This window comes from Grampus griseus (assembly GCF_964374135.1).
Source record: "Grampus griseus genome assembly, chromosome: 3".
In the NCBI taxonomy this organism is placed as follows: Eukaryota; Metazoa; Chordata; class Mammalia; order Artiodactyla; family Delphinidae; genus Grampus; species Grampus griseus.
The window spans coordinates 125,554,737-125,582,470 of NC_139019.1; the positions used below are offsets into that span (position 1 = coordinate 125,554,737).

The window sequence follows — 27,734 nt, forward strand, 5'->3', positions numbered from 1 at the left end:
ACGTTCCAGATGTATACCTCTGTCTCCAAATAAATGATGCTCAGTAAATAAATGAGCGTTAGAGCTGAGCCCCTGTGACGTTCAGTTCAGCACATGTTCGTTACCTGTTGTATGCTGACTACATGAATCATACATACTTGCCACATTTTTGATATAAATTATTTAGGGACAAAAGGACTAGAATAGTCAGGTGGTTTTATAGAGGAGATGGTTTGGAAACATCAGTAGAATTTGGGTAGATAGAAGAGGAAAGAAGGTGTTGTTTTTGTGAAAGTAGCTTAGGTTAGGATTGTGTTCGTCATGTGTTTGACTCATGGTCCAAACTCAGTTCTGTAGAGAAAACTTAAATAGCAGCATACTTAAGTTCCTTTGGGCAGTTTCCACAGAACAACTCTCAGAAAATTACTGGATGGTGACTTTTGCCCTCTGGCTGAGTGTTGGAGTTCAGGATAGCACCGATTTCGGAGGCAGAATAGGTTAATAATTAAGAATACAATTCTGGAGTCAGCTTCCTCAGTTCAAACCCTACTTCCCAAGTATTTAGCTTTGTAACCCTGGGCAAGTCATTTTATGTCTCTGTTCTTGATTTAGGCTTCCTTTCATTTGTAAATGGAAGTTAACAATAGTGCCTACCTCATTAGGGTTATTGGAGGGGTCAGATGAAATGATCCATGCGAAGTGGATGGCACATTCCTAGTGTATTAAATATTCAATCCTCAGTAGCGCTTCACTGCTTCCATTGTTGGCAGCAATATAATTAATATTAACAGCAACAGTAGAGACAATTAACATTTCAAGGGGCAGGAAGTACCTAGGGCCTTGTGGAGTTTTTAGTGTGCACTGTGAAGCCATTTCGTTTATTCCTACCCTAATTATTCTCCCAAAATGTACTTCCCCAGCTGCAGTAGGAAGATTGAATTGGATAGTTGTTGGACTCCTCCTTGGTCCTTCTTCACTGATGCACAGCAGGTCTGTCAAATGACCTTATTTCCTGTGCTTTTGCATGAAAGAGTGTAACCGATCCTGTGCCTAGTCTGCTTCAGATTCTGTTTTTACTTTGGTTTTCTTTCCTTTTTCATTTTGTCTTTTTTCCCCCTTTGATTGAATAACTTTTGAGCCATTCTCTTTTTGAGATCAAACTCATGACATGAAAACAATTTTTTTCTTAGCTACTTGTCCTGTCTTTACTTGCTAAGTCAGAATATTCTTCCCAAAGGTTTTTGCAAGAATTACCATGTAAAGAGCAGATACTGTGATTTCTAAATCTCATAGGAACAGAATACCTGAGTGTGAGAAGAAAAATGTAACAATGTAGCATCAATGCACTTAAAATTTTTAGAGATAAAGGTGACGTTGATTATCAGCTAGCTCAACTCCCAAATTTCCAGCTAAGGAAAAAGAGATTCAGGAGAAGTGACTGGTTACATTCACATTGCTAATTATGCTGTCGCCTTTTCCACTAAACCATACTTCTCAGGCATTGCTGTGCTGTTTACCTGCAGAATCTTAAGATTTCCTGAGTTCTGATTTTTGAAAGAGCAATTATAAATAGTTTCTAAAAGCTCCAAATGTGTCCATGCCAGTCAGGAAATGACTCACCTTTTCTTATATTGTTCTGGAGTTCATACTGGCTAAAATTAGCCCAAGAAACGTGGCACAGTTCCCAGTGAGTTGGATGGAACAAAAGATGGTATATAAGGCTCAAGGTATGGTATATAGCTCAAGGCCTCATTACTGTGGGCTCTCTGATAGCAGTAATTGAGGTCTCTGGTCGAGGAACTGGTAGTATTTGCCTTCCATCTTGAAAGAAAGTGACATCTAAAAAGGGTAGGCTGAGTTAAGGAAATGTGAGATCACCAGCTGGAGTTTTTTGCTCTGATTGCTTAAATATCCAGTCTTCCTGCAAAGAATTTTTGTCTATAGCCTACTTAGTGGGCAGTGTTCTGCTCAAAGTTCTCATCTCAGGGGTTTAGTTTATCTTGTCTCCTGTTTTTCTGCTGACTCTTCCTTCTTTAGCAGTCAGTAAGCTCAGTACAGTTACTTGGAATTTTTCTTGTCCTCATGGTTTGTAATTGTGTGTTAGAATCTGAGAATGCTTTACTGGAGATTTCTTAAGGTCGTCTATATTGATTCTTAACCAGAGGCACCGTGTTGCCCAGAGGGACTTCTGAAATGTAAGGGGTTTTTGATAGTCAGTGACTGGGAGATAATACTGAAATTTAATGGCATTGGGCACAGATGCTGAATTTCCTGTGAAGTGTAGGGGGTCCTGCCCCTCCACCATGAAGAGCTGGGCCACCCAAAAGGCTATCTTGCTGCTGTTGACAAACACAGAGCTCTCTTATTCCATAATGGGAAAATGAGGAATCAGATGAAGCTTGCCTTAAGTGACATAAGCAATTAGGTTGAAGCAGAGCCTAGACAGAGTGCAGCTTTTGTGTTTTGTCTCCTAGTTTATAGTGCCTTTCACTATTCACGTGGAAGGAAAAAACCTTTGAGACCTACCACAGAGATGAACACTGTTAATTTTTGTTTTTTTTTTTTTTGGCCGTGTTGGGTCTTCGTTGCTGCGTGCAGTCTTTCTCTAGTTGCGGTGAGCGGGGGCTACTCTTTGTTGCAGTGCGCGGGCTTCTTATTGTGGTGGCTTCTCTTGTTGTGGAGTACGGGCTCTAGGCACACGGGCTTCAGTAGTTGCAGCATGTGGGCTCAGTAGTTGTGGCATGGGGGCCCTAGAGCCCGTGGGCTCTAGCGTGCAAGCTTAGTAGTTGTGGCCCTCGGGCTTAGTTGCTCCGTGGCATGTGGGATCTTCCCAGACCAGGGATTGAACCCGTGTCCCCTGCATTGGCAGGCGGATTCCTAACCACTGCACCACCAGGGAAGTCCACTGTTAAATTTTTTTAAGTGTTCGTGTGTACATATATGTATGTAAACCTCGGGTCTGTCTGAGATAGCAGCAGCTGGTATTTTTAGTGAGTCGGAACCTTTTCTAGCATGTAATTAACGTGTGTGATCTGATTTGACCCAGTGAGAAGTTTGTGGTGTATGTGTAAGTCAGCCTTACGCTGACTTTTAGGACTCAACCTGAAAAAATCTGGGAAAAAGATGAGAGTTTTCCCCAGTGGAGTTGCAAGCATTCAGTCTTTGCGACATTGTGACCACATTGTGAGTAAGTGAGTCTCATAAAGGGACCACCAAGATAAACAACCTAATACTTCTAGGCCCAATATGGCAGTATATCAGCCTCTTTGTAGACATAAAGGAGAGGGCCTTGAACAATCAAAGGTCGAGGTAAAACAATGTCAGCATTTGTTCGCTGAAACCTGAAGAAACATGTCGTTAAGAAATTTATTAGAATAGGCTTATCCTAACTCGGACATTGAATACAGTGGTGAAAGGGAACTGGAATCAGAAGAGTTAGGTTCAGGCCAGTTTTATACTTGGGACCTGAAGTCAGCCTCTTCCTTTCTCAGCCTCAGCTTCTTATATGTTGCTCACACATTATTGTTACAAGGGTCAAATGAGAGAATATTTGTAAATGTGCTGTCAACTGTAAAATGCTATATGCATGAAAGGTTTTCTTTTTTTTCTAGGAAAAGCCAGCCAAAGTCAAAGTGGAATTGACTTCTGGAGTCTCCTCCAAAGGCTCTGTGGTTAAAAGAAATCAGCAGCCTCTCACCTCCGAGCAAAATTCTGCTAAGGAAAACTCTTCCAAACTGACTCTGGAGAACTCAGAAGCTGTAAGCCAGCTCCTAAGTATAGCTCCTCAAAGAGACGTGGGTGAGGAGAATGAGTGGGAGGAAGTGATCATCTCAGATGCCCATGTTTTGGTCAAGGAAACTCCTGGGAATCGTGGTACAGCAGTCATTAAGAAGCCAGTGGTCAAGAGTGGTATGCAGCGTGAGGTCTCTCTGGGGACAACTGAGAATGACAGTCCTGGACTAGACGTGCCACCACCAGCGGAGGGGACCAGCACCTCCAATTCACTCCCTGCTCCTAAAAAGCCTACAGGGTAACCCAATGTGTTTATTTTTTTCCCCCTATTTTAAAAAACATTTATATATTTATTTATTTATTATTTTTTTGGCTGCGTCAGATCTTAGTTGCGGCACATTGGGATCTTCTGTTGCAGCTTGTGGGCTCTTCGTTGCTGTCCGCTGGCTTCTTTCTAGTTGTGGCGCGTGAGCTCCAGAGCGGGCAGGCTCAGTAGTTGCAGCATGCGAGCTCTCTAGTTGTGGTGCGCAGGCTCCAGAGCACGTGGGCTCTGCAGTTGTGGCATGCGGGCTCTGTAGTTGTGGTGCGTGAGCTTAGTTGCCCCGTGGCATGTGGGAATCTTAGTTCCCTGACCAGGGATCGAACCAGCGTCCCCTGCATTGCAAGACGGATTCTTAACCACTGGACCACCAGGGAAGTCCCCCAATGTGTTTATATATTACAGCATTGTGTTTAGAACAGCAGCTTGCGTAGTGCCCTGTGTTTATTTTGTCCCATATCCTTACAGCATTCCTGAGAGAGATAGCAGAGCCCAATTCATGGTTTGTATTTTAGAGATACAGAAGCTGAGGCCTAGAGACATTTATTTGCCTGTCCTCCTACACTCTGCTGTCTATTCACTGCTGTCCCATCCCTTATACATCTCTTCTTGTCAGTCTCCCTAAAGCAGTTATTACAGAGTCTTGTTGGTACAGGCTGTGGGCAATGTTACAAACCTAGTATCCAATTCTGGATATTGCATTTGAAAAGAGAAGCCTTATTAGGGCATCTTTATATAATAAAGATTCCTGTCCTGGTGGTCAGAGAACTAAATTCTGGTTGTGACTCTGTCCAGGGCTTCTGTTTGACCGTGGGCATAGTCACTTCATACCCATTTTCCCCTCTGAAAAATCTTGAGTTGGGTGTTATAAAAAAGAATCGTATCCTCAATGGCTGACCACACAGCCTGAAAAAGGTTGTGTGTAAAGCTTGCAGCCCAGTGCCTTGTAGATAGGAGAGGTCTGTGAGTGTGGGCTGTTTTTCCTCCCTTCCTTGAAGGCTTTCTCACCTTAGAGGCTTGACTGAATTCTCCATGTATGTAGCACCTTTACAGAGGCAGCTATGGTCTTAAAATGGAAGGCTCTTTTTTGTTTATATCATTGGTTCTCAAAGGGGAGCAGTACCCCAGGGGACATTGTGGCAATGTTTGGAGACATGTTTGGTTGATACCACTGGGGAGGGAGTGCTACTGTCATCAAGTGGGTAGAGGCCACAGGATGCTGCTAAACATCCTACAATGCACAGGACAGCCTCTTGCAACAGAGAATTATTTGGCCCAAAATGTTAGTAGTGCCAAGGTTTAGAAATTCTGGTTTATATTATTACGAGTAAAAAAAACTTTTATTGTTGAATAGAAAATATATTCACATAGTTCAGACTGAAAAAGTGTAAGGAATATATACTGAAACAAATCTCCTTTCAGTCCCGTCCTTGGGTGCTCCATTCCCATTTCCCAGAGACAATATTCCCAACTTTCTGTGTTTGGGGGGATAATTTTAAGTATATGCAAACAAATAGGAGTGTATGTGTGTTTATAATTAATATCGTTAAATTTTAGAGGTCAAGATGTCGAAGTATGTATGTCACGCTACCATTTGTGTAAAGAAAGGTAGGGAAAAAATACATGTGTGTACACACACATATATATATACATGTACATGGTTGACTCTTGAATAGACATGGACTTGAACTGCGTGGGTCCACTTACACGTGGATTTTTTTCAGTATGTATGTACTACAGTACTACATGGTGTGCAGTTGGTTGAATCTGCCAGATGTGGAACCCTGGATATGGAGGGCTGTGAAGTTATCAGTGGACTTTTGACTCTGTGGGGGTCAGTGCCCCTAATACGTGCTGTTCAAGGTCAGCTGTGTGTGTGCGTGTGTGTGTGATATATATTTTTCCCCCCACCTTTCTTTTTTTTTTTTTTTTTTTTGCAGTACATGGGCCTCTCCCATTGCGGAGCACAGGCTCCAGACGCGCAGGCTCAGCGGCCATGGGTCACAGGCCCAGCCGCTCCGCGGCATGTAGGATCTTCCCAGACCGGGGCATGAACCGGCGTCCCCCGCATCGACAGGCAGACTCCCAACCACTGCGCCACCAGGGAAGCCCCCCCCACCTTTCTTTACACAAATGGTAGCATAACATACATACTTTGACATCTTGTCTTTTAAAATTTAACAGTATACTTTGAGATGGTTCCGTGTCCTTAGAGAATGAAGCTGTGCACTTTGGGGCAGGTGAAGCACTTTAGCAAATGTGTATTGAGGCCTTCTATGGGCAGACTTTATGCTCAACACTGGAGCTACAAAGATGAAGAAAACATGAACCTTGTTCCCCAGGGTCTCTCAGCCGCCCTCATGTGGGAGACTGATACACTTTAAATACTTGGGCTGATTAGAGGCAGATTAGATGTTATAACTACAGTAGCTATTGATATCCCTCACTGTAGGCACTGTTTTGCACTTTTTTATCTTTATAATGACCCCATGAAGTACATGTAATTGCATATTACAAACGAGGTAAACAGAAGAGTAAGATTTCTTGCCCAGGGTTACACAGCTATTTAATGGTTTAATTAATGTCTAAAGCCTGACAGTTTAACCAGGACATTATTCTAATAAAGTGATATCTGAAGATTGCACTTCGGTTTTCTTCCCCCTGGTCTGGAATTTCTAGGAGAGCTCCCTTCTTGTTTTTTTTTCAGAGTTGACCTGCTTATTCCTGTGCCCAGAGCCCCAGAGCTTAAAGGCAGAGCACGGGGCAAGCCCTCGTTACTGGCTGCAGCAAGACCCATGAGAGCAATTCTTCCAGCCCCAGCTAACGTGGGTCGAGGCAGCAGCATGGGACTGCCCAGGGCCAGGCAGGCCTTTCCCCTGAGTGGTAAGGTCTGGGACAGACTCGGGAGGAGGGACTCTCTAAAGGGAAGGGGACAGGAGTGGGGGTTGAGCATGGAGATGAGAGACTTAGGGAGACTCTGAATGCACTTAAGTCACCAGTCTGGCTCCTGGTTGTTTCAGATAAGACTCCCTCTGTGAGGACTTGTGGCCTGAAGCCAAGCACGCTGAAGCAGCTGGGCCAGCCCATCCAACAGCCATCTAGCACTGGTGAGGTAAAGGTAAGACCCTTTCCGCAGAGGGGGAGCCATCTGTTGGGGGGGCGGCTGACAGCTCCGAGAACAGGACTTCCATTGAGTGTCTCAAAGCCATAGGCAAAAAGCCTATTCTTAACACTGGTAGAACTGTGGGAGGAGGGTTAGCATGAATGAGTTATCTGTTTTTTAATTAGTTTCTTTTTCTGGTTATAAAAATGAATGCATGTTTTAAAATTTTTATTTAGAAATAACTAAAACAAGAAAACTTGCAAGAGTAAAAGTAGTACAAAGAGCACCCATGTACTCTTTACCTAGTTACCTATTGTTAACATATTAGCCCATTTTGCATTATCATTTGTGCTCATTTGTCTTCCCCATTGTGTGTGTGTGTATATATGTATGTTTAAAATACACATAATTTAAAGGTAACATGGCCTTTTACTCTTTAATGCTTCAGTGTGTATTTCCTAAGACTAGAGATATTCTGTTACTGAAACATTGATACTTTATCATTTGTATTCCAGTTTCGTCGGTTTTACCCAGTTGTGTCCTTTATAGCATTTTCTACGTTAGAACAGGATCCGATCTAGGCTTATATGCTGCATTTAGTTGTCATGTCTTTTTAGAAAAAATGAATGCATGGTTGTTATAGAAAATAAAGAAAATTCAGGTAAGGCAGAAAGAAAATAAGTCTCTTCTGATCCTGCCACCCAGAAATAACTGTTATTGATGGTCTGGTGTGCGCTCATTCAGCCAAGTTCTTTCCTGCATTAGTCTGTGTTTATCTTTTAAATGTAATTTTTTAAACCTAAAAGCATGGCTCTTTCTCCATGTACTGGTTTGTAACCAGTACAGTTCATTCCATTTAATGATAGAGCTATTAAAGATTTCTCAGGTGTCAAAATTGCATGTGTTCAAGTATATTTATTATTAGATTTTTTTTTTTAGTTGTTTCGCCATTTGTGACTTGAATATGATCAAAGATCCCTAAATCAGCACTTTTGAGAGCATGGCCGTCAGTAACAAACACATTTCTACATCACAGCCCGGTAAATATATACATATATATACACATGAAAAGTTTAATGAAGCTATGCCCTTATTTTATGCAGTCATGTTTCCATTTCTTTTTCCAAAATGCTGGTTTCAGCCCATTAAGTTAATTTCACAGTCCCTCAGTTTGAAATTGAAAACCCTGACATGGACCAAATTGGAATAGGAGTATCAAGTCTGCCATCTCCCTTGCCATGTGCTCTCTGTCAGGGAACTGCTTTTGTTTGATAGTTCTAAATTTGCCCCAACAAGGCTATCAGCCAGCTTCTACTTTGAAGGTTGATCTGTTTTCACCCAAATGTGGTGTCACCACTGGGTGCATGTGTGATCTTGGGGAATAGAAGGACGGTAATCGAGTCTGCTTCAGCTGCTTCCTAGATTTCCAGCCCTTAGATTCCCTTCATGTGTGTAAATTCCCAGTCTTCTGTGTAGTTTCCTTTTAATTGGCAAATTGGGTATTTGTTAAAAAGCCATAAACCCTTTTACTAGTCTTAAACCCGTTAAGTTACATGAAATCTTATGTTCTGAAAATTAACTTAAATTCATTATTACAGAATAATTATTTTTAATTTAGAATGCTTTCTTCATCTTTTCTTTTTTACATTCCATATAGAACATTTGAAAATTTTTATAGATAGTGGTAAAATGGAAAACAACCATGATCTTTCCCTCAACCTGTGACACTTTAGTGAATAATCTTTCAAACTTCTTGTTTTTTTGGCCGTGCCATGCAGGTTGCAGGTTGCAGGATCTTAGTTCCCTGGCCAGGGATTGAACCCAGACCCCCAGCAGTGGAAGTGTGGCGTCCTAACCACTGGACCACCAGGGAATTCCCCAGACTTCTTTATGTCAGCATAATTCAACCACATAGTTGTGTACAGAGCTATTACATTGTAAATCAGACTCATAGTGTTTCTGATATGCAGTGTTAGAAACTGTGCAAAAGAGTGTGGGAACCCCTGGAGTTGAAAGTGACACTCAACCTTTGGTGGGCTGGTGACTGCTGACTAGCATTCCAGAGGGCTCATTTGGAGCGTAGCTCTACAAATGCTTGGGCAACTGTTTCCTCAAGCTGTTTCAGGACACAGGACCTCAGGAGTTTGACTGAGGTTCAGAAGCACTAAAATAATTTGTTTTGATCTACAGCTACCAAATGGCCCAGCCAACAGGACATCTCAGGTGAAAGTTGTAGAGGTCAAGCCTGATATGTTTCCTCCATATAAGTATAGCTGCACCGTCACACTGGTAAGTGCAGACAGGTGATGGGTTGACATAGAGGTGGTTTGATTGTGTGGTTGAGAGTGAGTAGGAGTCTGAGGTGGGTGGGGAGTGGTCCTTGGGAGTGAGAGTAGGGTGAGGGCTAGATCATAGATTCTGAAGATCCTGTCAGTGGTACAGATGATAGCTACTGGGTGAATCATCTAGGTTTGCTCTTTTTCCCAGATGAGATCCATGAAGTGTAGGCCAGCTGAGACCAGGATACTTCTTTTGAGAGTAGCTGGAGATGAGAATCCAGTCTAGCTTCAACATTCAGCAGTCTTTGGACCTTTTAGCCTCAAAAGTGTGGTCTACATATAAGTTCGAGAAATGTATTTTTTTCCTCCCTAAAACAGAGTCACATTCAGTACTAGTATCTGAAAGGTTTGAGAAGTGCTTTAGTGAAGCAACTTTTGTTTAGCCTGGTGTTTCTCACCAAGGTTTTCCCTCCCCCACTTTTATTTTTAACATAACACATGTTAACATCCCAATAAATGAATGTGTGACTCTGGAGTCGTCCTTTTGCAGGGTAAGCAGCCTGGAGCAGTGGAGTAAACACTGGGTGTCGAAAGACCTAGTCCAAAAGTGGTTCTGGCTCTGCTGCTAGCATGGCATCTAACCTTGAGCAAGGCTCTTTCCTTCTCTGGTCCTCAGTTTTCAGTCTGTAAAATACTGTTGGTTTAGAAAGCATGTTAGGGCTTCTCTTGCTCAACGTTCTCTAGTTTTGTTGATCCTTAAGGTACCAATCAGCCAGGTATCATTTGGCAGTTTCCCTGGATGAGTAAGATACACAGATCTTGAGAAAGCAGCTAGATTTTTAAAAATTCAGAAACTTTATTGAGCACCTGCTCTGTGCCATGCCCTGTGCTAGGATTCAGTAGCAACAAGACAGCGCATAGTATGGTGGGTCAGTGCCTCATCTGGCCTGATCCTTGGGGAGAGTGTCTCTCTTATCCTAGAGAGCTGCTCAGGCTTCTTCTTCTAAAGACCTAATTACTACCTTCTCCATGCCATCCATCCCTTCACTATCTCTTCCGTTTGGCTATGAGAGGCCACTAGGGATACCATCTGGTGGGAACTGCCCAGGACCTTCTCTTCGGCTAATTAGACTGTAGCTTGTCGTAGGCGTCTAGGTGCCAGAGGTTTGAGCTTAAATAGTCCAGAAGTCACAATTTATCTTCATTGGAGCTTGAAATCTTCGGTTCACCACAGTCTCTGGCACTCTGTTAGAACAGGCCTATTTCACTCTGCTGATTGCCTGGACCCTGAAGGCAGTTGAATTTCTGACCTTTGAGATTCAACTCACTTGTTTCACAGATAGGGAAGGACTTGCCACAATAATTTAGGCTGTATTAAGACTGAAAGGGGATAGCTGCAGAAAAAGTGTCTTGCTTCAAGGCTCTTGGAGAGTTCGTCTAAATCTGGTTTTGTGATTGCCCTCTCTGTTTTACCCACAGCAGGTCATCCTGATTCTCGGCTCTGCCCAGGTGTAAGTTGACTTGTAGAATTGAACTGCAGTCTTACTTTTTTAGGATTTGGGCCTGGCTACATCAAGAGGTCGGGGAAAGTGCAAGAATCCCTCTTGTAGCTATGTCTACACCAATCGGCATAAACCGCGGATTTGTCCCAGCTGTGGTTTTAACCTTGCCAAAGACCGGACTGAGAAAACCACCAAGGTTCTCGTGAGTTCCTTCCCCAAACACACCCCACAGCCTTGGATTGGGCTCTGTTAGCAGACCAGCTTTAGGAGAAATAAAAGGATTTCTTAGTACACAGTAGTAGTTAGCACCCGAACTGGAACCAAGTTACAGGTTCTGAACCTGGGCAAGTGCCTTCTTTCTGGGCTTCCTTGTCCTCTTTGCCAAGCTGTGGGGGCTGACCAGATACCTTGATCTCTGTGAACCTAGCTCAGTGGACCAAAAGTTCATTCACGGGGGTGCCGGGGGGAAGCCAACATGGGCCTTAAAGAGGATTCTGAAGAAGAGAGGGGTGGAAGGGTTACATCCTTTTAGCTCTGAGGCTGGTGAAGGGCCTGTAAATAGAATTTTGGTAAATACAGAGTGCCAACCCCAGGACGTTGTAGATGAGATTACTGCTTCTCAGGTTTCTTGCAGAGCATTTGGCCAACCACAAAGCTTTACTTCTAGCAGTGTGGCAGGCCTCCTCCCTGAAGTTGGGCCAAACTGTTTGGATAGTAAACACATTCCACTTGGCTTCTTAGGGCTTGTTTTTTTTGTTGTTGTTTGTTGGTTTATTAGAACCAGGGAAAATAGGCAGTTTCAGAGGGCCTCTGAATTTCCACATGTGAATTTTTTTAAGTGAACAGAAAGATGTAGTACCTAAGGCAGGGAATAGAATGACTAGGATGAGGCTAAGAAGAGAGATCTCATTCATCCGCTTTGCAGGGAAAGAGGATGGCACGCGGAACAACAGGTCAGGATCCAAGATGGAGCCTGGTTACTCCAGATCTCAGCTGCACCTCACAAGATGTGCAGGATGTGGGTGGAAGGGGAAGGCATGCCATATACTCAGGGACTAGTATGAACAGAAGTGAAGAGGTAGGGAGTCTGGTGTTCGTTCCGTTGGGTTAGAGGAGAGAGTATGTGGGGAGGATTATGGAAAACAAGTCTTGAAAGGCATATTGGGGCCATATCATGGACGATCTTTAATGCTAAGACCTGGCAGTTTATTTTTTAGGCAGTGGGGTCACACTGAATGTTCTTGAGTCAGGGAGAGACCCACAAGGTTATGTCAGGAGGTCAGGGAGTTTGGGAGTGGACAGGACTGAGGGGGGTGGGGACTGCCTCTAGCTAAGTTTTCTGTGCATATGGAGGGGAGGGCTTTCTGGCAGATGAATCTCACCCCCTTGATCTTCAGGTCTGTGCTTGAGATGGTGTTCTGAGGTTATCATCTTTGTGAGAAAGGGAAGTGGAACTAAAGTAAAGGAAAAAAACACTGAGACTAGGAATTGAGAGACCTGCCTGGGAGTGACCCTAAGCTGCTCGCTTTCCCTCTCCTGAATTTTTGTTTCCCCGTCAGTAAAACAAGGCAGGCAAGGTGGATTAGATCTGGGCATTTTATTCTCAGGGCCATGAGCCCTAGAGAACACTCAGAATTGAGCTTAAAGGAGTCTGTAAACCCTTGAAATTGCATGTAAAATGGTTCCATACCTTCCATCATATTCTGTTGTCCCACACGGTGCCCTCTGCTGGCAGTGAGCTTTCCTTTTGGCTTCTCCATGTGTTTAATGTGCTCCGCTTCACGTTAAAAGCATCGACCACACCCTGTCTTTTTTTTTTCCTTCAAGAAAGTGCATGTTATTTAATAAATAGGGATGATTGTAGTGTAATATAAAGAAAACTGATTTAGATCTACAACTTACACCCCAAATGAACTCCATGTCAATTATTTGGTTATAGAAATGCAAAAAGAAAAAAAAAAAAGTAAAGCATTAGTTACAAAAAATAAAGTTATGCTATCATTCCCAGAATTTAAATAAAGTATGAAGAAACATTATAACATTGTATTACTCAGACATCCTTTGTTTGTTTAAACTATTTCCTTAAGTCAGTTTCCCAGAGTAAAACTGTTGGTGCACACACACACACAACACACATTTTCGTGGTTCTTGATAGGTGTTGAGAATCAAATTCAGAGCACATGTTTTTGACAAATACGAGAATACATATTTCTAGACAGAATTAAACAAAATATCTGAACTAAAACCCATCTAGAACATCATACATTCTGTAATTACAGCAGATGAAATTAGAAATAACCTGTGTCCACCATTGAAATAAAATAAATTATAACATATATTTATAACTAAATATTAAGATGTTGCATAAAAAGATAAATATAAAGATTAGTCTGCAAAATGGAAATGGTTTATGATCTAATAAGTGAAAAAATTTAGATGGTATGGGTAGTTTGATTAGAACTCTGTAGAAATGTGGATATAAAGGTTCTAAGGAAGCATAGAGAAATAGAAAATATTGACCACACCCTGTCTTGACTCTCTGTTAGCTCCCTGTGAGACCGAGATTACTTGTAGGACAGGTGTGTCTGTTGCCCCCATACTACTACTTTTTTTTTTTTTTTTTTTGTGGTACGTGGGCCTCTCACTGTTGGGGCCTCTCCTGTTGCGGAGCACAGGCTCTGGACGCGCAGGCTCAGTGGCCATGGCTCACGGGCCCAGCCGCTCTGCGGCATGTGGGATCTTCCCGGACCGGGGCACGAACCTGTGTCCCCTGCATCTGCCGGCGGACTCTCAACCACTGCGCCACCAGGGAAGCCCCGATACTACTACTTTTTATTTTCCCCCAACTGGCCGCTTGGTTTGTGGGATCTTAGTTCCCAAACCAGGGATTGAACCTGGGCCCTCAGCTGTGAGAGCGAGGAGCCCTAACCACTGGACCACCCAGGGAATTCCCAGCTCCCATACTTCTAATGCTGGAGCTTACATATATAATGTGTCAGTCCATGATTATGGAATGGAATTGAGTTCTGTGTAGGTAGATGGCTCTGAACATTACTTTTTCCTGTTTCGTTGTAGCTGTTGATGTGACTTACAGTGTGAAAATGGATGTTGGTCTCTAGATCTGGAATGATGAGGTGACTTAGCTTTCCAGGTTAGACAGGAGTTATCTAGGCACCTTTTGCCAATTGGTTTCAAATCCCACTCTTATTATATTCTTCTATCTTGGGCTAACTGGTAGCTGCTTACCACCATGACCCTCATCTTCAGACATTCCCTCACCTTCTAATTCTCTAAATTTTGGAGAAGCAAAATATAATTTTTGTTTTCCACAAAATAAAACACTGGTCAGAAACCCAAGGTCCTTTGTGTACCTTCTCTTTGGAGTCCTCTGGTGACCATACATTTCCTGTGCAGTTTGTTGCCAGTGGCTGTAATTAAGACCACAACATCTCTGGGCTGGAATGATCTTCATTCCTTTCCATCTTTCATCTGTGGCTCAGAGCCAAAGGATAGTACGCTTTCCAACCGATCTTCCAGCCCATGATTCAACATAGTCCTGACTGGGAACACACAGCCTCCTGGGGCAACTCATTCTAGTGTCACTCAGCTCTTCTACAGCCATTCATTCATTCTTTCTTTCAGCAAGCATGTATTGAATGTCTATTATTGGTCAGGCTTTGGGGGCTACAAAGATGAATAAGACATGGCCACTTCCCTCTAGGAGCTTACAGTCTAGTTGGGGGGAAAGATAGGTAACCAAACTTACAGATAGTGAGATGAGTTGTAGTTATACTGAGTAATAAGTTGTTACTAAGCAGTTAACTTCTATAAAACAAAATAATGTGTCTAGCAAATATGAATTAGCATCTTTTGTGTGCTGTCATGGTGGTATTGGGAATCAGTAAATAAGCAGGGCAGTGGACTGGTTTACCAACTGTGAGAAAATGAAATCTGCAATAAAGGAGTGGACTCTGGGAGCAAGAAGGAGGGCTTGATTTCACACTGCATTTGCACAAGGGATCAGGGAGGGACCTCCATTGAAAAGGGACCTGCCTCAGAAGGACCTGTTTCAGTGAGTGTTTCAGAACCTTGTTTCCTGGAAGCCTCTGACTGGTGTATAAAGTTCCCTTGTACCAAGAAGCCACACACTATTAAAGATAAATGCTTTAAGCTGTATAGGTACTTGTTTATAAATCATAATTACCATTCATAGAATTTTTGTTGCAATACTATCTCATTTACTGTACAACAACTCTAGGAGATTATTAGTATTTTGATCCTTCATTTCGTAGGTGAGGAAATTGAGGCTCAGAAAGATTAAGTAAATTGCTGTGGGTCACCCATATATATAGCTGTTCAGTGGCCTAACCAGAATTGAACCCCTGGACTGTTATCCTCCAAACCCAATACCCGGTGAATGGGAGCTGACTCTTGAAACCATTACCAAGAGGTGCGTATAATCCTCTCGTTCTACTGGTAGAGAAACAGCGCTAGAGAGAGAAAACACTTGCCGTGAGTCACACAGTGAGTTATTAGCTGAGTTGGTTAGGAACCTAGGTTTCCCAGCTCTCAGTCATGGGCCCATCTCTCTGCCACTCATGGTTTTGGCCTCATGCTGGCTCTTTATGCCCTGGGCGCTTAGTGATCAATCCACTCTCTTCAGGAGGCGAGCTCACCACTCTCGGATGTGCTGAGCGCCACAGAGCCCCTGAGCGCAGCCCAGAGGGAGATCCAGCGCCAGTCAACGCTGCAGCTGCTGCGCAAAGTCCTGCAGATTCCTGAGAACGAGTCAGAGCTGGCTGAGGTCTTCGCCTTGATTCATGAACTCAATAGCTCTCGACTCGTCCTGTCCAACGTGAGTGAGGAGACAGTCACCATCGAGCAGACTTCTTGGTCGAATTATTATGAGTCTCCATCCACGCAGTGCCTTCTCTGTAGCAGCCCATTGTTCAAAGGGGGACAAAAGTAAGCACCTCTTTCAGATTTACCCTTCCCGAGCTGCCCCATCTTACATGGCCTGTACTGCCCCTTCAAATACCTTTAAGGCTATAACCTTTGAAGATGTTCTTCTCAGCTTTTCTTAAGGTTTCCTTTACTTTTCCAATTGTCAGAAATAAAATAATAATGATAATACTGATTATCCATCATTTCTATTGAAATGTTACTATCACCAACTTAGGATTTAGTTTACTTCTGACTGCCTGGCATAATGCTTGGATTTGGGAATTCATTGGGGTTGGTTAAATTGGGTTATAAGTTCAGAATTATATTAACTTGAGGGGTGATTCTATAGGTCAGTCCAGGGAAGTGGGAACACCCACCTAGAAAATCCTTGGAACGCAAGGTCCAACACCTTCATTTGCCTACTATATTTAAAGTCTTGAGGATTTTTGCCATTGATCATTGAGCCCAGGAACTGCAGTAAGTTGATTTCCCTTCTGTTTTTTTGTTGATGTTCTTGGTACTAGCTCCCTGGCCGGGCCCCAGGAGTGCTGGCTGCTGACAGCCAGCTGGCTGCAGGTGGTGACTGCCCAGGTGAAGATGTGTCTGAATCCCCATTGTTTGGCCCTGCACAGCTTCATGGACATCTATACAGGTGGGTGCCAGCCTTTTTTCCCTCAGAGGGCATGTTTGAGAACAGCCTCTGTGGGTCAGACCTCTAGTCCTTTGAGACTGGATCTTCTCTCAGATAGGGCTTCTGAGGAAGAGGGTGGTTTTTCCTCCTGGATATCTCAGCCCCAGAAGATTCCGTTTATCTCAGAAGTGTTAGGACTCTCTTATCAGTGCTCTTTAAACAAAGTTAATTGTAAAATAACAGATCTTCGTTGTGGAAAAAACAAAATGCTGACGAGTAAAAAGAAACTAAAAATCACTAGTAATCCTACTGCCATGAGATGAACACTTAATATTGTGCTCTGTAGTCTTTCAGATGTGTTATTCATCCCTGCAGAATAAAAGAAGATATAGGATTTATAGATCTATAGTTTTTCTTTGAACAAAAGTGGGGCTGTGCTGGATGTTGTTTTGGAGTGTTCTTTTTAAATACAGTGATGTATCATGGACATCTTCCTATGCCAGCAAGTGGAGAAATACATGACCATTTTTAAGGAGTGTGTGATGTTGCATTTTATAGTCCTCTTAATAATTAAGTCCTTTGTACAGCCTTAATTATTTCCTTTGGGCAAATGCCCAAAAGTGGAATTGCTGCATATTCACCCTTTCCTTCCATTCATTCATCAGCATCATTCATTGAACACTGACCATGTACCAACCACTCTGAAAATTTGAATCTTGGGTTTTATATGTAGAATGGAGTGCTGAAGATTAAAGAGTATTTATTATCCTCCTTGTCTTCAGAACCTTATGGTGCCTTATTTTGAATTCATGCTTTTATTGTCTTGTTTTGCCAGATTGAGTTTGTACTACTTTATGCTCTTGTCAGCAGTTAATGAGAATGCCATTTCCCTGCAGTCTGTCTCAGCCTGTAATACCTAGGGTTTATATATATATTTTTTAATTTTAACTTTAAATTTACATGCAGTAAAATTTGCTTTGCTGTTGTGCAGTTCTGTGAGTTCTGACAAATGCACTGAGTTGTGTAACTCCCACCACAATCAGTATATAGAACAGTTCCATCACCTCACAACATTCTTTTTCTGTCCCTTTGTAATCAAAACCACCCCTCACCCCTAACCTCTAGCAACCATTTGATGTTTTCTTCATTCCGTATAGTTCTATCTTTCCAGAGCATCATACAAATCTATAGTACCATTTTGAGTTTGGCTTCTTTCACTAAGTGTAATGCCTTTGAAATTCATCCATATTGTTCTTTGTATCAGTAGATTGTTCCTTTTTATTGTTGAGTAGCTTTCCATTGTGTGGAGCACCACACTTGATTTATCTGTTCACTCCTTGAAGGATGTTTGGGATTTTACCAGTTTTTGGCAGTTATGAATAGAGTTGCTGTAAACATTCATGTGTAGGCTTTTTTTTAATTATTGGAGGACAGTTGCTTTACAATGTTGTGTTAGTTTCTACTATGCAGCAAAGTGAATCAGCTATACGTATACATATATCCCCTCCTTTTTGGATTTCCTTCCCATTTAGGTCACCACAGAGCACTGAGTAGAGTTCCTTGTGCTATACAGTAGGTTCTCGTTAGTTATCTCTTTTATACATAGTATCAATAGTGTATATATGGCAATCCCAATCTCCCAATTCATTCCACACACCGCCCCCCTTTCCTCTTTGGTATCCGTATGTTTGTTCTCTACATCTGTTCATGTACAGGCTTTTGTGTAAACAAAAATTTTCATTTCTTTTGGGTAAATACCCTAGGAGTCAGATTGCTGTGCCATGTGATAAGTGTATATTTAATTTTATAAGAAATCGCCAAACCGTTTACCTAAATGTTGCTGCCATTTTGCATTCCCTCTAACAATGGGTGAGAGTTCCAGTTTGCCTCACTTGTCAGCACTTGGTAATGTCTAGTTTTTTGTGTGTGTTTTAGCCATTCTAATAGGTGTGTGTAGTAGTAACTCATTGTGGTTTCAATTTCTATTTCCTCAATGACTAATGATGTTGAGCATCTTTTCATGGGCTTATTTGCCATCTGTATTTCTTTGGTGAAGTACCTGTTCCATCTTTGGCCCATTGAACTGGGTTGTTTTCTTGCTGTTGAGTTTTAAATGTTCTTTATATAGTCTGGATACAGGTCCTTTGTCAGATAAGTGATTTGCCGATACTTTATTATGGTCTGTGGTTTGTATTCTCATTCTCTTAACACAATCTCCCACAGAGCGAAAGTTCTTAATTAAAGACCAATTCATCATTTTTTTCTTTTAGAGATTGTTTTTGATGTTATTGCTAAGATGTCTTTACCTAGGTGGAGGTCATAAGTATTTTTCCTATGTTTTCTGCTAAAAGTTTTATAATTTATCGTTTACATTTAAGTCTATGATCCATTTTTTTTATGATCCATTTTAATTGATTTTTATAAAGTATGAGGCCCAGATTGAAGGTTTTTTTTTCCATTTGGACATCCATTTCTTTCACCATTTGTTGAAAAGTAGTCCTTTCTCCTTTGAATTGCCTTTGCTCCTTTATTGGAAATCGATTGACCATGTATGTGTGGGTCTATTTCTGCACCCTGTTCTATTGGTTTATGCTGTCTGTCCTTTAGCAAATACCGCACGTTGTCTTGATTACTGCAGCTTTGTAGTAAGTCTTATAGTCAGGTAGTGTGAATCCTCCAACCTTGTTTTTCCTGAATTGTTTTAACTGTTTAGTTTCTTGCATTCCCATATAAATTTTAGAATCAGCTTGTTAGTGTCTACAGAATCCTGCTAGAATTTTTTTTTTTTTTTTTTTTTTTTTGCTGTACGCGGGCCTCTCACTGTTGTGGCCTCTCCCGTTGCGGAGCAAGGCTCCGGACGCGCAGGCTCAGCGGCCATGGCTCACGGGCCCAGCTGCTCCGCGGCATGTGGGATCCTCCCAGACCGGGGCATGAACCTGCATCTCCCGCATCGGCAGGCGGACTCTCAACCACTGCGCCACCAGGGAAGCCCTCCTGCTAGAATTTTAATTGGGATTGTGTTAAATCTGTATATCGGTTTGGGGATGTTTGACATGCTTAAAGATACTGTCTTCCAATCCATGAACATGGTCTATCTCTCCATTTTATTACATTTTCTTTTGTTTTTCTCATCAGTGTTTTGTTGTTTTCAGCATATAGTTCCGGCACATATTTTGTTAGATTATACTAAATGACATGGTTCAATTTTTAACTGTTCAGTGCTAGTATAGAAATACAATTGGGTTTTGTCTATTGATTTTATTCAGTGACCTTGCAAAACTCACTTATTAACTTTAGGAACTTTTTGTAGATTAGTATTATAATTTTTTACATTTTGTCAATTTGATAGGTAAAAACTGAAATTTTTTTTAAAATTTATTTTTTATTGAAGTATAGTTGATTTACATTGTTGTGTTAATTTCTGCTGTACAGCAGAGTGACTCAGTTATATACATATATACATCCTTTTTAAATATTCTTTTCCATTATGGTTTATCCCAGGATATTGAATATAGTTCCCTGTGCTATACAGTAGGACCTTGTTGCTTATCCAGTCTATATGTAATATGTACTAACCCCAACTCCCAGTCCATCCCTCCCCTACCTCTCTTCCCCCTTGGCAACCACAAATCTGTTCTCTATGTCCGAGTCTGTTTCTGTTTCATAGATAGGTTCATTTGTGCCCTATTTTAGATTCCACATATAAGTGATATCGTACGGTATTTGTCTTTCTCTTTCGGACTTACTTCACTTGGTATGGTAATCTCTAGTTGTATTCATGTTGCTGCATGTGCCATTATTTTTTCATGGCTGAGTAGTATTCTATTGTGTATATGCACCACATCTTCTTTATCCATTCATCTGTCGATGGATATTTAGGTTGTTCCCATGTCTTGGCTATTGTGAATAGTGCTGAAGTGAACATGGGGGCACATGTATCCTTTTTTTTTTTTTTTTTTTTTTGCGGTACACGGGCCTCTCACTGTTGTGGCCTCTTCCGTTGCGGAGCACAGGCTCTGGACGCGTAGGCTCAGCGGCCATGGCTCACAGGCCTAGCCGGTCCGCGGTATGTGGGATCTTCCCAGACTGGGGCACGGACCCGTGTCCCCTGCATCGGCAGGCGGACTCTCAACCACTGCGCCACCAGGGAAGCCCACGTGTATCCTTTTGAACTATGTCTTTTTCCGGATATATGCCCAGGTGTGGGATCACATGGTAATATCTTTTTAGTTTTCCATACTCTTTTCCATAGTGGCTGCACTAACTTGCATTCCCACCAACAGTGAAGGAGGGTTCCCTTTTTTCCACACCCTCTCCAGCATTTATTGTGTATAGACTTTTTAATGATGGCCATTCTGACTGGTGTGAGTTGGTGGTACCTCACTGTAGTTTTGATTTGCATTTCTCTAATAATTAGTGATGTTGAACATCATTTCATGTGCCTATTGACCATCTATCTGTCTTCTTTGGATAAATGTCTATTTAGGTCTTCTAGCCATTTTTTGATTTGGCTGTTTGGTTTTTTTTTTTGGTTGTTGTTGAGTTGTATGAACTGTTTGTATATTTTGGAAATTAAGCCCTTGCTGGTCACATTGTTCGCAAATATTTTTTCCCATTCCATAAGTTGTCTTTTCGTTTTGTTTATGGTTTCCTTTGCTGTGCAAAAGCTTGTAAATTTGATTAGGTCCCATTTGTTTATTTATTTATTTATTTTTTGCGGTACGTGGGCCTCTCACTGTTGTGGCCTCTCCCATTGCAGAGCACAGGCTTCGGATGCGCAGGCTCAACGGCCATGGCTCACGGGCCCAGCCGCTCCGCGGCATGTGGGATCCTCCTGGACCGGGGCATGAACCCGTGTCCCCTGCATCAGCAGGCAGACTCCCATTTGTTTATTTTTGTTTTTATTTTGTTTATTTTCTGTTGCCTTGGGAGACCTAAGAAAACAGTGGTACAGTTTCTATCAGAGAATGTTTTGCCTACAGTCTCTTATAGGAGTTTTATGGGGTCTTGTCTTATATTTAAGTCTTTAAGCCATTTTGAGTTTATTTTTGTGCATGGTGTGAGGATGTGTTCTAACTTCATTGATTTACAGGCAGCTGTCCAACTTACCCAGCACCACTCGATGAAGATACTTCCTTTTTCCCATTGTATATTCTTGCCTCCTTTGTTGAAGATTAATTGGCCATGGGGGTGTGGGTTTATTTCTGGGCTCTCTGTTCTGTTCCGTTGATCTGTTTGTTTTTGTGCCAGTACCACACTGTTTTGATTACTGTAGCTTTGAAGTATTGTCTGAAGTCTGGAAGGGTTATGCCTCCTGATTTGTTCCTTTTCCTCAGGATTGCTTTAGCAATTCTGGGTCTTTTGTGATTCCATATAAATTTTAGGATTATTTGTTATCGTTCTGTGAAAAATGTCCTGGGTAATTTGATAGGGATCGCATTAAATCTGTAGATTGCTTTGGGTGGTTGCCATTTTAACAATATTAATTCTTCCAGTCCAAGAGCATGGGATATCTTTCCATTTCTTTGAATCATCTTCAGTTTCCTTTATTAATGTTTTTTAATTCTCAGCGTATAAGTCTTTCACTTCCTTGGTCAGGTTTATTCCTAAGTTTTGTATTTTGGGTTTTTTGGGGGTGTGATTGTAAAAGGTATTGTTTTTTTCACATTCCCTTTCTGCTATTTCATTGTTGTTGTAAAGAAATGCAATCTCTTTCTGTATGTTAATCTTGTATCCTGCTGCCTTGCTAAATTCATTTATCAGTTCTGTTAGTTTCTGTGTGGAGTCTTCAGCGTTTTCTATGTATAGCATCATGTCATGTGCATATAGTGACAGTTTTACCTCTTCCCTTCCAATTTGTTTACCTTTTATTTCTTTTTCTTGTCTGATTTCTGTAGCTAGGACTTCCAATACTATGTTGAATAGAAGTGGTGAGAGTGGACATCCTTGTCTTATTCCAGATTTTAGCAGGAAGGCTTGTCATAAATAGCTTTTATTATGTTGAGGTATGTTCCCTCTATGCCCATTTTGGTAAGAGTTTTTATCATGAATGGATGTTGAATTTAGTCATATGCTTTTTCTGCATCTATTGAGATGATCATGTGGTTTTTGTCTTTTCTTTTGTTAACGTGGTATAGCACATTTATTTTTTGTATGTTGGTCCTTCCTTGTGAACTTGGGATGAATTCCACTTGGTTGTGGTGTATGATCTTTTTTATGCATTGTATTCGGTTTGCTAGTGTTTTGTTGAGAATTTTTGCATCTATGTTCATCAAAGATATTGGCCTGTAGTTTTCTTTTTTGGTGGTATCTTTGTCTGGTTTTGGTATCAGGGTGATGGTGGCTTCATAGAATATCTTTGGGAGTGTTCCCTCCTCTTCAGTCTTTTGGAAGAGTTTGAGAAGGATCAGTAAAAGTTTCTCTTTGTATGGTAGAATTTGCCTGTGAAGCCATCTGGCCCTGGACTTTTGTTTGTAGATAGTTTTTTAAATTACATATTCTATTTCAGTTCTAGTGATTGATCTGTTCAAAGTATCTGTTTCTTCTTGATTCAGTTTTGGTGGGCTGTATGTTTCTAGAAAGTTGTCCATTTCTTCTTGGTTGTTGAATTTGTTGGCATATGATTGTTCATAGTATTCTTTTGTGGTTTTTTGTATTTCTGTGGTATCAATTGAGATTTCTCCTTTTCTGTTTCTTATTTTGTTTATTTGGGTTCTCTTTTCATCTTGGTGAGAATGGCCAGAGGTTTGTCAATTTTGTTTACCCTTTCAAAGAACCAGCTCTTGGTTTTATTCATTTTTTTTTCTATTTTTTTAAATCTCTATTTTATTTCTTCTCTCATGTCTATTATTTCCTTCCTTCTGCTGACTAGGTTTTGTTTGTTCTCATTTTTCTAAGTCTTTTAGGTGGTAGATTAGGTTGTTTGAGATTTTTCTTGTTTTTTGAGGAAGGCTTGTATAGCTGTGAGCTTCCCTCTAAGAACTGTTTTTGGTGCATCCCATAGATTTTGTATGGTTCTGTTTTCATTGTCATTTGCCTCAAGGCATTTTAAAATTTCCTTTTTGATTTCCTCATTGACCCATTGGTTTTTTAGTAACACGTAGTTCAGTCTTCATGTAATCGTCTTTTTTCTCATTTCTTTTCCTGTGGCTAATTTCTACTTTCATGCCATTGTGGTCAGAGAAGATGCTTGCAATAATTTCTATACTCTTAAATTTGTTGGTTAGTTTTATGCCCTAGTATGTGGTCAATCCTAGAGAATGTTCCATGTGCCCTCGAAAAGAATGTGTATTCTGAGTTTTTTGGATGTAATATCCTGAAATAATCAAGTCTAACTGTTCTGTTGTATCATTTTGAATCTGTTGCCTTATTGATTTTCTGTCTAGAAGATTTGTCCATTAATATGAGTGGGGTGTTAAAGTCTCCTACTATTATCATAGTCCTATCAATTTCTCCCTTTATGTCTGTTAATATTCTGTGTATTTAGGTGCTCCTGTATAGGGTGCATATATGTTAATGAGTGTAATATCCTCTTGTGTTGATCCCTTTATCGTTATATAATGTCCTTCTTTATCTTCTTTATGGCCTTTGTTTTTTTTTTTTTTTTTTAACATCTTTATTGGGGTATAATTGCTTTACAATGGTGTGTTAGTTTCTGCTTTATAACAAAGTGAATCAGTCATACATAAACATATGTTCCCATATGTCTTCCCTGTTGCGTCTCCCTCCCTCCCACCCTCCCCATCCCACCCCTCCAGGCTGTCACAAAGCACCGAGCCAATATCCCTGTGCCATGTTGGCCTTTGTTTTAAAGTCTGTTTTGTGTGATATGAGTATTGCGACCCCTGCTTTCTTGTCATTTCCATTTGCATGAAATATCTTTTTCCATCTCCTCACTTTCAATCTATGTGTGTCCTTTGCCCTAAAGTGGGTCTCATAGGCAGCATATTGTAGGCTCTTGTTTTTTTTATTCCAGTCTGCCACTCTGTCTTTTGATTGGAACAGCTAATTCATTGACATTTAAAGTAATTATTGATAAATATGTATTTATTGCCATTTTAAACCTTGTTTTCCTCCTGGCTCTATTTTTCTTTTCTGTTCCTTTCTTTTTGTTTTACTTTTTGTCATTTGATGATTTCCTTTTATTTTATGCTTGTGTTCTTTTTGTTTTTTGTGAATCTATTGTATGTTTTTGATTTGTGGTTACCCTCTTTTTCAAGTACATTAACACCTTCCTATATCCGCTTGCTTTAGACATATAGGGTCAAACACATTCTTAAAAAAAAAGAAGCTAAATTTTTTTACTCTTGTCCCCCAGATTTTATGATTCTGATGTCCCTTTTACATCTTCATGCCTATCCTCTTGCTGTTCCTTGTGTTTATCGTCACTTTCACAAATAGATATTATTTTTGATCTGTATACTGGCTTATTTAAGTGATTTACTTTCCAACTGTGATTTCCTTTTTCCTATATCTTCTTGCTTTTTTATTTAGAGAAGACCTTTCAATATTTCTTTTAGGGTAGATTTAGTATCGCTGTATTCTTTTAGTTTTCGCTTGTCTGAGAAATTCTTTATTTCTCCTCCTATTCTAAATATGATAATCTTGCTGGGTAGAGTATTCTAGATTGCAAATTTTTCCCTTTCAAGACTGAATATATTTTGCCACTCCCTTCTGGCCTGCAATGTTTCTGTAGAGAAATCAGCTGAAAGCCTTATGGGGGTTCCCTTGTGATTAACTCTCTGTTCGGAGTATTTTGTGTCTCCATACAAATTTAAAAATCTTTGTTCTGGTTCTGTAAAAAATGCTGCTGGTAATTTGATAGGGATTGCATATTGAATCTGTAGATTGCCTTGGGTAATATAGTTATTTTGACAATATTGATTCTTCCATCCAAGAACATGGTATATCTTTCTATCTTTTGTGTCACCTTCAATTTCTTTTGACAGTGTCTTATAGTTTTCAGAGTAAAGCTCCTTTGCCTCCTTAAGTAGGTTTATTCCTAGATATTTTGTTCTTTTTGATGTGATCGTAAATGGGATTGTTTCTTTAATTTCTCTTTCTGATCTTTTGTTGTTAGTGTATAGGAATGCAAGAGATTTCTGTGTATTAATTTTGTATCCTGAAACTTGACTGAACTCATCAATGAGCTCTAGTAGTTTCCTGGTAGCATCTTTAGGATTTTCTATATATAATATCATGTCATCTCCAAACGGTGACAGTTTTACTTCATTTCCAATTTGGATTGCTTTTATTTCTTTCTCTTCTCTGATTGCCATGGCTAGAACTTCCAAAACTTTGTTGACTAAAAGTGACGAGAGTGGGCCTCCTTGTTTTGTTCCTGATCTTAGAGGAAACGTTTTCAGTTTTTCACTGCTGAGTATGTTATCTGTAGGTTTGTCATATATGGCCTTTATTATGTTGGGCTATGTTCCCTCTAGGCCCACTTTCTAGAGAGTTTTTATCATAAATAGATGTTGAATTTTGTCAAAAAAATTTTTTTTGCATCTATTGAGATGATCATATGGTTTTTATTCTGCAGTTTGTTAATGTTGTGTATCACACTGATTGATTTGCAGATATTGAAAAATCCTTGCATCCCAGGGATAAATAAATCCCCCTTGATCATGGCGTATGATCCTTTTAATGTATTGTTGAAGTCAGTTTGCTAGTATTGGGTTGGCCAAAATGCTCATTTGTGTTTTTCCGTAAGATGGCTCTAGTAGCCCTTAGTTGTCTTTAACTTCATTCAAAACAATTCTGTTAGATTGTATCATGACAGCTGTCATATCAGCGTTCATTTAAACAAAAACTTATCAGGATTGTTGAATTTTTGTGTAGCCATTTTAATATTGAAGATGGAAGAAAAAAGCAACATTTTTGGCGTGTTATGCTTTATTATTTCAAGAAAGGTAAAAACGCAACTGAAACACAAAAAATTTGTGCAGTGTAGGAAGAAGGTGCTATGACTGATCGAATGTGTCAGAAGTGGTTTGCAAAGTTTTGTGCTAGAGATTTCTCGCTGGACGATGCTCCATGGTTGGGTAGACCAGTTGAAGTTGATAGAGATCAAATCGAAACATTAATTGCGAACAGTCAACGTTATACCATGCGGGAGATAGCCGACATACTCAAAATATCCAAATCAAGCATTGAAAATCATTTGTATCAGCTTGGTTATGTTAATCACTTTGATGTTCGGGTTCCACAGAAGCCAAGCAAAAAAAACTTTCCACATGCAGTTCTCTATTTAAACAATAAAAACGTTGCAGTTTTTAAAACAAATTGTGACGGGCAATGAAAAGTGGATACTGTACGATAATGTGGAACGGAAGAGATCATGGGGCAACCACCACCAAAAGCCGGTCTTCATGTAAAGAAGATGACATGTGTATGGGTGGGATTGAAAGGGGGTCCTCTATTATGAGCTCCTTCCTGAAAACCAAACGATTAATTCAAACAAGTACTGCTCCAGTTAGACCAACTGAAAGCAGCATCGACAAAAAGCGTCCGGAATTAGTCAACAGAAAATGCATTATCTTCCATCAGGATAATGCAAGACCACATGTTTGATGACCAGGCAAAAAATGTTACAGCTTGGCTGGGAAGTTCTCATTCATCCACTATATTCACCAGATGTTGCACCTTCAGATTTCCATTGGTTTATGTCTTTACAAAATTCTCTTAATGGAAAAAAATTTCAATTTCCTGGAAGACTGTAAAAAGTACCTGGAACAGTTCTTTGCTCAAAAAGGTAAAAAGTTTTGGAAAGATGGAATTATGAAGTTGCCTGAAAAATGGCAGAAGGTAGTGGAACGAAAGGCTGAATATATTGTTCAAGGAAGTTCTTGGTGAAAATGAAAAATGTGTCTTTAATTTTTTTCTTAAAAACTGAAGGAACTTCTAGGCCAACCCAGTATTTTGTTGAGGATTTTTGCATCTTCATCAGTGATATTGGCCTGTGGTTTTTTTTGTTTGCTTTTTGTTTTGTTTTGTGGTATCTTTGGTTTTGGTATCAGGGTGATGGTGACCTCAGAATGAGTTTGGGAGTGTTCCTTCCTCTGCATGTTTTGGAATAGTTTCAGAAGGATAGGTGTTAACTCGTCTCTAAATGTTTGATAGAATTTGCCTGTGAAGCCATTTGGTCCTGGACTTTTGTTTGTTGGGAGTTTTTAAATCATAGTTTCAATGTCAGTATTTGTGAGTGGTCTGTTCATATTTTCTATTTCTTCCTGGTTCAGTCTTG

General features: G+C 40.6%; 1 protein-coding gene across 3 annotated transcripts in view; it reads left to right on the forward strand.

The window, feature by feature from the left end:
• HMGXB3 (HMG-box containing 3) overlaps window positions 1-27,734 on the forward strand; it is a 58,027-nt gene that overhangs the window by 16,092 nt on the left and 14,201 nt on the right. Inside the window, exons 7-14 of one of the 3 annotated variants that reach the window (XM_082652244.1) lie at window positions 3,591-3,737; window positions 3,834-4,009; window positions 6,738-6,913; window positions 7,051-7,148; window positions 9,324-9,422; window positions 10,967-11,116; window positions 15,578-15,879; window positions 16,383-16,510. In XM_082652244.1, coding sequence (XP_082508370.1) covers window positions 3,591-3,737; window positions 3,834-4,009; window positions 6,738-6,913; window positions 7,051-7,148; window positions 9,324-9,422; window positions 10,967-11,116; window positions 15,578-15,879; window positions 16,383-16,510 — 1,276 coding nt within the window. Of the gene's footprint in view, window positions 1-3,590; window positions 4,010-6,737; window positions 6,914-7,050; window positions 7,149-9,323; window positions 9,423-10,966; window positions 11,117-15,577; window positions 15,880-16,382; window positions 16,511-27,734 lie in introns of all 3 variants that reach the window. The other 2 variants (XM_082652245.1, XM_082652243.1) reach the window with 2 other exon arrangements.